Consider the following 11,207-nt stretch of genomic DNA (forward strand, 5'->3'; position numbering starts at 1 on the left):
CTCTAGTTTGGGCCACCAGCACCAGCAGCCACTGAGGCCTGGCAGGACAGGGGTCACGATAGAGACCTCCATCTTGACATGACCCTGAAGTGACCTAGCTGACCCCAGTGTGCCTACACAAGGCCCAAGCTTCTTCTGCCCTAAATCAGGGGTAGGGGGCTGAGGTCCCATGACGGTGTGCCCCCCACTCTCTTTTGCAGCTTTCTGTATGAACCCAACAGCCAAGGGTACAAGTACTACCGCCAGAAGCTGGAGGAGTTCCGGAAAGCCAAGGCTGGTCCCACGGGCACCCCCACGGCACCTGACCTCGGACTGAAGCGCAAATCTCCTCCTGAGACCCCGTTGGGGTCCATGCCCACCGCCACTGCCTGCCCTACCTCATCTGCCCCCTTGCCCAACGTCAACCCACCTTCAGCTGCTCCAGGGAAGCCGGCCACCACAGCCAACATGAAGAGGAAGCGAAAGAGCCGGTGGGGTCCTGAAGAGGACAAGGTGGAGCTCCCGCCTGCCGAGCTGGTGCAGAGGGACGTGGATGCTTCTCCCTCGCCTCTGTCAGGTGGGCCGACACCCTCCCTCAGCCTCTTGGGGAGGGTCTGGCGTCTTTCACTGAGCGTAATGTTCTCAAGGTTCATCTGTGTTGAAGCACATGTCAGAATTTCATTTATTTCCACAGCTGAATAGCATTCCAGTGTACAGATAGACAACATTTTGTTTATCATTCATCAGTTGTTTAGAAGCTTGGGTTATGTTCACTCTTTGGCGATTGTCAGTGGTGCTGCTGTGAACATTGGCCTACAAATACTGTTCGGATCCCTGATTTTGATTCTTTTTTGTATATACCTGGGAGTGGAATCACTGGGTCTTACGGTAATTCTGTTTAACATATTGAGGAATTGCCAAACTGCGTTCTGCAGCAGCTGCACCATTTTACATTCCTATCAGCAGTGCACAAGGGTTCCAGTTTCTTCTCATTCTCGCCTTATTGTATAGCTATTCTAATAAGTGTAAAGTGAAATCACATTGTAGTTTTGATTTGCATTTCCCTAATGACTAACGGTGTTGAGCATCTTTTATTGGTCAGTGTATAGTTTAGTTGGAGAAATGTCTATTTTAGTCCTTTGCCCATTTTTTAATTGGGTTGTATGTCTTTTTGTTATTGAGTTGTAGGAGTTCTCTATATGTTTTAGATATTAACCCCCATTTAGATACATGATTTGCAAAAACTTTCTCTAGTTTTATGGGCTGTATTTTCATCCTCTTAATGTCCCTTGATACACAGAAGTTTTAAATTTTAATGAAGTGCAATTTATTTTTTCTTTTGTTGCCTATGATTTTGGTTTTAAGAAACCATAGCCACATCCAAAGTCTTGAAGGTATGCCCCTATGTTTTCTTCTAAGAGTTTTATAGTTTTAGCTCTTAAATTGAATTAATTTTTATATATGTTATAAGATAAGGGTCCAACTTCATTTCTTTGCATGTGGAGATCCAATTTTCCCAGCACCATTTGTTGAAGAGACTACTGTTCTTTCTCCATTGAATGGTCTCTTGGCACCCTTGTCAAAAATCCCATAGATGTAAAAGTTTATTTTGGGGCTCTCTGCTCTATTACACTGGTTTATATATCTGTCCTTATGCCAGTAGCACACTGTTTTGATTACTGTAGCTCTGTGGGAAATTTTGAAATCGGAAGTGTCAGTCTTCCAACTTTGTTCCTCTTTCTCACACTTTGGCTATTCGAGGTCCTTTGAATTTTTGTATGAATTTTCAGATGGGCTTTTCCATTTCTGCAGAAAACATTGTTGGGATTTGATAGGGATGGTATTAATCTGTAGATTGCTTTGGGAGGTATTGACATGTTAACAACATTTAAGTCTTCCAATCTGCGAACATGGGATAGCTTTCTATTTACTTAGGTTTTCTTTAATTTCTTTCAATGTGTTTTGTCTTTCTGTTGTACAAGTCTTGTACCTCTGTTAAGTTTATTCCTAAGTGATTTACTCTTTATGATGCTGTTGCAAATGGAATTTTTTTAAAATTTCCTTTTTGGATTATTTGTTGTTAGTATAAGAAATACAACTGATTTTTTGTGTGTTGATTATGTATCTTTTATCTTTTGCTAAATTCATTTATTAGGGAAACAGTCTTTAGGGTTTTCTACACATAAGATTATGTCATCTGCAGATAAGGATAGTTTTACTTCTTCCTTTCCAATTTGGATGTCTCTTATTTCTTTTTCCTGCCTAATTGCTCTGGCTAGGATTTGCAGTACTGTGCTGAACAGAAGTGGTGAAAGCAGGCATCCCTGCCTTGTTCCTGATGTTAAGGGGAAAGCTTTTGTTCTTTCACTGTTGAGTACGATGTTGTTGTATGTTTTTAATAGATGACCTTTGTCATGTTGAAGAAGTTCCCTTCTGTTCCTAGTTTATTGAGTGTTTTTATCATGAAAGAGTGTTAGATTTTGTCAAGTGCTTTTTCTGCATCAATTGAAATGATCATATGGGTTTTTCCCTTCATTCTATTAATGTGGAGTATTACATTGATTGATTTTTGTATGATGAAACCACCCTTGCATTCCTGGAATAAATCCCCCTCCGTTGTAGTAAGTAATTAGTTTACTAATTAATTACATGCCGATGGATTTGGTTTGCTAATATTTTGTTGCAGATTTCTGTCTGCATTTATACTCATAAAGGATTATTGGTCTGTAGTTTTCTTATATTGTCTTTGTCTGCTTTTGGTATCAGGATAATGCTGACCTCATAGAATGAGTTAGGAAGTGTGTCCTGCTTTAACTTTTTGGAAGAATTTGAGAAGAATTGATGGTAACTCTTCTTTTAAAACTTGCGTAGAATTTACCAGTGCATTTATCTGGTTCTGGGCTTTTCTTTGGTGGGCTGGAGGGGAGAGTTGATTATTGATTCAGTCCCCTTACTTGTTATAGGTCTATTCAAGTTTTCTGTTACTTCTTGAGTTAGTTTTAGTAGTTTGTGCCATTCTAGGTGATCCAGTTTGTGCCATTCTGAGTATTGTGATGAAATCTTGTGCTGTCTGTTCCACCCTGCCTGGGATGTGAATCATCCCTTTGACCAGCATATCCCACCCATTAGTCACCAGTAGTCACTCGGTTATCAGATTGACTGTCATGGTATTGCAGTGCTTATGTTCAAATAACCCTTATTTTACTATTTCACTTAATAATGGCCTCACAGCACAGAGTAGTGATGCTGGCAATTTAGGCATGCCAAGGAGAAGCCATCAAGTATTTCCTTTAAGTGAAAGGGTAAAAGTTCTTGACTTAAGCTGAGGTCTCCAAGATCTATGGTAAGAACAAATCATCTATCCGTGAAATTGTGAAGAAGGAAAAAGAAGTCTCTATTAGTTTTGCTGTCATACCTCAAACTGCGAAAGTTATGGCCATAGTGTGTGCTGAGTACTTAGTTAAAATGGAAAAGGCATTACATTTGTGATAAGATATTTTGAGAGGCAGAGAAAAACCACGTTCACATAACTTTTATAATAGTATATTGTTATAACTGTTCTATTTTATTATTAGCTGTTGTCATTAATTTCTTACTGTGCCTAATTTATAAATTAAACTTTATCATACGTATGTATGTATATGTAGTATACACGGGGTTCAGTACTATGTGTGGTTTCAGGCATCTCCTGGGGGGATCTTGGAATGTATCCCCTGCAGATAAAGTGGACCGCTGTATCCCCCTATTGTTTTAGTAGTTGAGTCTTTTCTCTTTTTTTCTTAGGCAGTCTAACTAAAGATTTGTCCATTTCGTTGGTCTTTTCAAGAAACCAACTTTTGGTTTCATTGATTTTTCTCTCGTACTTTGCATTTCCTGTTTCTTTTATCTCCATTCTAATCATTATTTCCTTCATTCTGCTAGCTCTGGAATTAGTTTGCTCTTCTTTTTCTAGTTCCTTAAGATGTACAGTTAGGTATCAATCAGAGGTCTTTATTTATTTATCTATCTATCTATTTATTTATTTATGGCTGCATTGGGTCTTCGTTGCTGCACGCGGGCTTTCTTTAGTTGTGGCGAGCTGGGGCTACTCTCTGTTGCGGTGCGTGGGCTTCTCATTGCGGTGGCTTCTCTTGTTCCAGACCTCGGGCTCTAGGCATGCGAGCTTCAGTAGTTGTAGCACACGGGCTCAGTAGTTGTGGCACGCGGGCTCTAGAGCACAGGTTCAGTAGTTGTGGTGCATGGGCTTAGTTGCTCCGCGGCATGTGGGGTCTTCCCAGAGCAGGGCTCGAAGCCATGTCCCCTGCATTGGCAGGTGGATTCTTAACCACTGCACCACCAGGGAAGCCCTATCTTCTTTTAACGTGAGCACCTACAGCTATACATTTCCCTCTTGGCACTGCTTTTGCTACACCCCGTAAGTTTGGGTGTGTGTTGCGCTGTTGTGTTCATTCATCTCTAAGCATTTTCTCATCTCTTGTGATTTCTTCTTTGACCCATTTGTTGTTTAGGAGTGTGTTTAGTTTCCACGTTTGTGAATTTTCCAGTTTTCCTTCTATTCCATTGTGATCAGAAAAGATACATGGTATGATTTGTCTTTTAAAATTTATTAAAATTTGTTTTGTAGCCTAACAAATGATCTATCCTGGAGAATGTTCCATGTGTACTTGAGAATACTGTGTATTCTGGTGTTGTTGGATTGCATGTTCTATAGATATCTATTAGGTCTGGTTGGTTTATAGTGTTGTTCAGTCCTCTATATCCTTATTGATTTTCTGTTTAGATGTTCTGTCCATTATTTAAAATAGGGTATTGAAATCTCTAACAATTACGGTGGAACTGTTTATTTCTCCCTTCAGTTTTGTCAGTTTTTGCTTCATTTATCTTGGGGCTCTGTTGTTAAGTCCGTGTATATATTTAATTGTTGTATCTTCCTTCTGTATCAAATCTTTTACAATACATAACGTCCTTCTTTGTCTCTCGCCTTTTTCGATTTAAAGTATGTTTTGTCGGATACTAGTATGGCTAGTGCAGCTCTGTCTTGGTTACTATTTGCTTGAAATTTCTTTTTCCTTCCTTTGACTTTCAACCTACTTGTGTCTTTGTATCTAAAGTAAGTCTCTTACAGACAACATATAGATAGTCCTGTTTTCTCCCTTAAGCTTTAAAGTACTTGGATTCAGTTTTGTCATAGAAAGCTCAGGAAACGCACAGTGATAAGAACAATAATTGCTACAGTCAGTTTTGCCCAGTGATCTCCAGCTTCTCCCTCCTTGACAGCAGTTTCAGGGACAGCCAACCTGTGGCCTCATTTCTCATTTTCTACCACAAACCCATAAGGGTGGGGGTCTGTTGTCATCACATTTTGCAGATGATGTTGGTGACTGATAATTGGCCGTCTCCTGCCGTCTGTCTGACTCCCTCACCACAGAGCCTGCACCATGGGCAGAACGCTCTCAACCTCCCTCACCCCTGACTTCACTGGAGCTGGACACACAGACACAAAGAAAAGTCATATATGCCCTGGCGCCAACACCCACATTTGCCACACAAGGATGGGCTGAGGGGGAAGGCATCTCACCCAGGTCACAGGGCTGGCCTGGCCTGTTGGCCCGGCCCGCCCAGCTCTAAGAGTGGTCTCTGGCTGAGTGCCTCCCTTGGCCAAAGAGAAAAGCTACTGACTGAAAAGTCTGGTACTCCCTGGGGCTCTAGATAGCACCTCTACCCAGGGTCGAGGGTGCCTAGGGTCGGATTGCTGCTCAAGTGCCAAACCTGGTGCCCGCTGTAAAGGAGGGTGCTCAGATGTGAGGGCTCTTCTGACGCACGCACACCCCCACCTCTGAGATCATGTCCGCGAGGTCCAGCCCCAGCTCCCAGGTCCTTCACATTCTAGGGGACAAGTACAGGCTCCGAAGTCTCAGATTCAGATTCAAGCCCCACTGGCCCACATTGTCCCCAGGGAAGCGTGGGCAGCCCCCACCTGCCTGCTCACTGGTGAAGTCGCCCAAGAAGGAAAGGGGCTGTGGGCGTGATCCAGTCACACAGCAGGCTGCTCAGACCTTGGCTCCCTTGCTCTCTGCATGGGGCTCTCCAACATCTTTCAGAGCCCCCATAGACCGAGGAGGGATTGGTGTGCAATCTGAGGGTCCAGGAGCACCTGAGGGTGGTTCTTGGCAGGCGACGACCCAACCCCGCTGAGCTGGAAGACCTGGCTCTTTCCATCCTCCCAGAGGGGCCTCTGCATCCTGTTCTGCCTGGCTTCTTCCCCAGGAAGCCACCACCTGAAGGGTGGTTGTTTCCACCACCCAGATGGGGCCATTGCAGCATCTTGATGTGAGTTAGCATTGCAGGCTCCAGCCAAGCTCCAAAGGTGATGCCAGCTTAAATGTCAGTTGCTTTAAAGATGGTTGGCTGCTTTCCCAGAAGGAGCTAACAGAACCACGCAGCTGAGTCGTATGCCAGACTCCAAACCTGTGTGTCTACATAAGGTATCTGTTCACCGTAGGGCTTACTTCCAAGAGCCTGTGTGCAAGCATCTCTGGCTTTGCAGATTCCCTGCCTTGTCACCCATTAGCTGTGTGACCTCGAGTGAGGCCCCAGACCTCTTGAGTTTTGGTGTCAGCATTTGCAGTGTGGGGTCATAGAGCCTGCCTGGAGCAGTCATGTGGGGATGGAACTGAGTACACACGATAGAGCGGAGCAAAGCCCCCCGAGGTCATCAAGTGACATGCATACTAACTGTTCCGACTTAAGTGTCCTGCCACATGGGCCAAGTGCATCAGGTGTCGTCAGCACATGGACTCTGCCTGGGACACAGATGCATGGCTAAGCCCACGTGTCTGTTGCTGACCAGCCTGTGTCTTGTTTCTAGTTCAGGACCTCAAGGGTCTAGGCTACGAGAAGGGGAAGCCCGTGGGTCTGGTGGGTGTCACAGAGCTTTCGGACGCCCAGAAGAAGCAGCTGAAGGAGCAGCAGGAGGTAAGGCCCTGGGGGGCAGGGCAGGCAGGCTCCAAGGGGCTGCTGGAGTATCGTCTCCCACCCTGCCCTGCGGTGCCGTGGTCACGGTGTATTCTTCCTGAGCCTCCCTGTGCCAGGTGAATCCCACAGTCAGGGGAGAGGCTCTTGGACAGATGGGTCCCCCATCAATGGCAAGCCACCCCCTGAGGTCCTTCCCAAGCCCACAGTTGGGCCCAGAGCCCAGGCCTTCTCATGCTGCCTGGGCAGCCTTCTCAGCTGGTGCTCCACAGCTACTTCCCACTGCACTCGTGGGCTGGTCCTGACTGGATAGTCTCCATTTAAGCTTATCTTACAGTTCCCTGCAGCACTCAGTACAGGATAAGCCTGTCTGGCACTGGGTGCCCTGAACGATGCAACAGCCGTTCAGTTGGTGTTGGGCAGTTTGGGAGTGAGGGCTGGCTCAGCAGGGAGCTCTGTGGCCAGGATATGGACAGCTGGGACAGCTTACCTGGGCCACCTCCTCCAGGCTGGCAGCCCCATCACATCACCCTCGACCCTCCCAAGGGTCAGGAGCCCACGTCGCCCTCATTTGGTCCACAGTGATGGTGCCCAGGATATTCCAGATTTCCAGGCCGGGCTCTGGGTGAAACAGCGCGGGGTCCTCCCTGCTCAAAATAGAGATTCAGGGAACCCAGGGCATGTCCTGACACAGGACTCAGTGCCTTCCTGAACACTTGCTCTGAGCCCTGCTCTTGTGCCTGCTCCAGGGAGGGGGGAAAAGGGGTGCCCAACGTGCACAGGGGAGGTGAGGGGGCTAGCTTCCTGCACGTACAGTGCACGGCCTTGCTCACTGGCGTGTGCCGCCCACAGATGCAACAGATGTACGACATGATCATGCAGCACAAGCGAGCGATGCAGGACATGCAGCTGCTGTGGGAGAAGGCGCTGCAGCAGCACCAGCATGGCTACGACAGCGACGAGGAGGTGGACAGCGAGCTGGGCACCTGGGAGCACCAGCTGCGGCGCATGGAGATGGACAAGACTCGGGGTGGGCCAAGGAGCGAGTTACAGGGGTGGGGTGGGGGGGTGCCCTTTTCTTCAGGGTGCTGTGGGCTTAGGAAGCCCACTGACTGGCCCAGGAAGTGCCTGGAGACACCACATTGGGGTCTTAAGCCACCTCTCCAGCCTGTAAGGCCTTGGGCAAGAGACTTGGCCTCTTTGTGCCTGTTTCTTCAGTGGCAAAAGGATGGTCCTCTGAGTGTTCACTGGCGTTTGAACATGGTACACAAGGGCTGCGTGGGAGAGCAGGGCTCGAGGTCTCAACCAGCTGCCTCGTTCCCCACGGCCCCAGACTCCCCCCGAGACTCCTACTTCTGCTGTGGGGCTGCCACACCCTCCTTCCTCCTCTCACCTTTACCCCATCTCTGGGCAGAATGGGCGGAGCAGCTGACGAAGATGGGCCGGGGCAAACACTTCATCGGAGACTTCCTGCCACCCGATGAGCTGGAGAAGTTCATGGAGACCTTCAAGGCCCTGAAGGTAGGCTGGGAGGGGCCCCAGGCCCCAGCCCCGGCTGTGAGCCTGTCTAGCAGGCAGCCTGCGCAGTGTCCCAGCCCCTCCTGCAGCCTCCTCATGTGGCAGGCACCTGTGGTGGCCTCGGGCCCCCTCGCTCACAAGAGGGGTAGGACCCTCTTGCCACGGGTGGCACCTGCTTATGACAGGTGCCATCTGTGTAGGGAATTAGCAAATAGCATCTCAACTGCTGCTTTAGAAACATTTGCTGGGGCTTTTGGGAAATTCTGCTTCCAGTGGAGCCAATTAAATGCAGTTTACAGGCAAAGCATTTCTCAGGCAGACGCCCCCACGTGTTGGGCTCTCCAGAGTCAAATTGTTCTTCCCATGCTGCCTTCATGCTCAAGAGGAGAGGGCTGACCTAGAACATTCCACATAGTCTTTTGAGGGTTTTTTTAAAAACTGCTTTGTACCACATAATCTCACCAATGTGATAGTCACCTCATGTGACCACAGCACTCTTTTTAGCACTCTGTGTAACAGATTGCTCTTGGAACATGGGATTTTTCTTCACTGGTGAGCCATTAATCTTTCTCATGGTGGACAAGGCCTGTGTGACCTGTCACCTTGCCCTCTTTGACTTGGCCACCAGGGAGCTAGCTCAGTACTGCTTCTGGCCCTGGGGCCTCTTAGAAGGGGCAGCTTGATCTCTTCTCGAGGAGTCTGACTTAGTGGTGGGGAGGCAGGTGGGCAGGTGGTCCCAGCGGCCAATGCGGCCATGTGGGGGTGGGGTTTCAGGCCAGAGCTGGGACTGGGGATGGCTGCAGGCCTGGTGGATGACGGCTACCTCCTCCCCCTGCAGGAGGGCCGTGAGCCCGACTACTCAGAGTACAAGGAGTTCAAGCTGACAATAGAGAACATCGGCTACCAGATGCTGATGAAGATGGGCTGGAAGGAGGGCGATGGCCTGGGCTCAGAAGGCCAGGGCATCAAGAACCCAGTCAATAAGTGAGTGTGGCCTCCAATGCCAGCGGGGACGAGGGAGAGGAAAAGTCCCACACGGAGACATAGGCCCAGGGCTTGGGTCCAGCCCTATCACTGGGCTGGGAGTCAGGGATTTGGACTCTGGTGGCTGGGCCGTCTTGGGCTCTCCATCTTCCCACAGTGCCAGGAGTGTCCCAGACAGATGTCACCCAGCCCAGCATAGCCCCCACATTGAGCTGCATTGGGGTGCTGCTGCTGAGCCCAGCCAGGGCGGGTGAGGCCTCCCTGCCCCAAGCTCAGGTCCCTCGCCCCCCCTCTTGCCGGCACCAGCCTGCTCCCCAGCTCACACCACCCGTTGCCCCAATGCAGGGGCACCACCACGGTAGATGGTGCTGGCTTTGGCATTGACCGGCCAGCCGAGCTCTCCAAGGAAGATGACGAGTACGAGGCCTTCCGCAAGAGGATGATGCTGGCCTACCGCTTCCGGCCCAACCCCCTGGTGCGTGTGTCCCTATCCCCCTATATTGCTTGTGGCCGGGCTGCCGCAGTTCCTCCGCTGTAGGCGGGTGGTGGTGCTGGTCACAGAAGTGTCCCTCCTTCCGCAGTCCAGCTAGGCTCTCCAGCAGACCCACCCCACCTCTCCACCTTGTTCGAGCCTGCCTCGCCTCCCCAAAGCCTGCCCTTCCTTCTAGAGGATGTGGGCCAGCTGCCTCCGCTAGGTTCTAGACGGGAGGAACTGCTCGCTCCCTTTAGCACAGCATAACCACCTCCCCTTTTATCTTTCTTGCTTCCCACAGAACAACCCCAGACGGCCTTACTACTGAGTGTTCTGGAAAAATGCACAAATGTACTTTCCAAAAGACCGACCATTCCTGGACTGTGGAATGTTCCGGCCTGCTTTTCTGCCTGCCCTTCCCATTGTTGCGAGTGTCGTGCTGTGTATTAAAATCCCGGCGCTTGCCTGCCATGGCAGCCTGGTCTTGCCATCACCAGAAACCCCTCCTGTTCCTTAGCAGGGCCAGGCTGGACGGGTGGGGACAGGATGCTGCTCTGAAGGCTGCCCAGCACCAAGGAATCCTGGAAAACCACCTGGACCTTTTGTCTGCTTATGGGGTCCCCCATCGGCCTGGGTTGGAGTTGAGGGGAGGACCTTTGGAGAGGGGAGGGGCGGCCAGCTGGCCAAGACCTGGCTGCACCTGGGCCAGGGGCATCAGGGACTCCCCTCCTAGCCTAGCACTGCACTGCAGAAGGAGGCTGGGGAGGGGTCTCCAGGCAGGGCCCATTCCTCCCTCAGACCCACAAGGCAGGTGGACCCAGGGCACACCTGTGCCCCTCAACCTCTCTTGACAGGTGGCATTGACAGGGCCCCACACACACACGCACAACAAACCTGGCTAGTGATGGCTGCAGCCCAGGCTACCCTAGCTGCCCTGGGTCCTACAGGTATAGTGGACACACGAGTCCCTAGGGCTCGTGCCTTTGGAGGACAGCTTCATGGACGGATACACTGTACTAAGACATCACGCCTACTGGAGGAGGGGAGGCTAGCGGGTAGCCCAGACCAAGGAGAGCTTGCCACATCTCCAGAGCCTGTGCCTCACACTTGTGCAGAAACCACCTGGGGATCTTGTGCAACTGCAGCTGCTGAGTGAGCAGATTGGGCAGGGTCTCAGAAATCTGTGAGCCATGCTTGGAGTATCGGGGGGCTTGGCAAACTGAGGAGCCCCTACCTCTCATCCCCCTGCCTCACACATATCCAGTAGGTCCTGCTCGACCCC

The 11,207-nt window shown here is 49.8% G+C and overlaps 1 protein-coding gene across 1 annotated transcript in view; it reads left to right on the forward strand.

Annotated features, from left to right (window-relative positions):
• The window catches only part of SUGP1 (SURP and G-patch domain containing 1), a 29,143-nt gene extending 18,725 nt beyond the window's left edge, over positions 1 to 10,418 (forward strand). Inside the window, exons 8-14 of the mRNA XM_082621850.1 lie at positions 201 to 556; positions 6,848 to 6,954; positions 7,804 to 7,981; positions 8,366 to 8,472; positions 9,308 to 9,453; positions 9,799 to 9,928; positions 10,227 to 10,418. Coding sequence (XP_082477976.1) covers positions 201 to 556; positions 6,848 to 6,954; positions 7,804 to 7,981; positions 8,366 to 8,472; positions 9,308 to 9,453; positions 9,799 to 9,928; positions 10,227 to 10,253 — 1,051 coding nt within the window. The 3' untranslated portion in view covers positions 10,254 to 10,418. The remainder of the gene's footprint in view (positions 1 to 200; positions 557 to 6,847; positions 6,955 to 7,803; positions 7,982 to 8,365; positions 8,473 to 9,307; positions 9,454 to 9,798; positions 9,929 to 10,226) is intronic.
• Positions 10,419 to 11,207: the final 789 nt, after the last annotated feature.

Source organism: Mesoplodon mirus (genome assembly GCF_964341445.2).
Source record: "Mesoplodon mirus genome assembly, chromosome: 5".
Lineage (NCBI taxonomy): Eukaryota > Metazoa > Chordata > Mammalia > Artiodactyla > Ziphiidae > Mesoplodon > Mesoplodon mirus.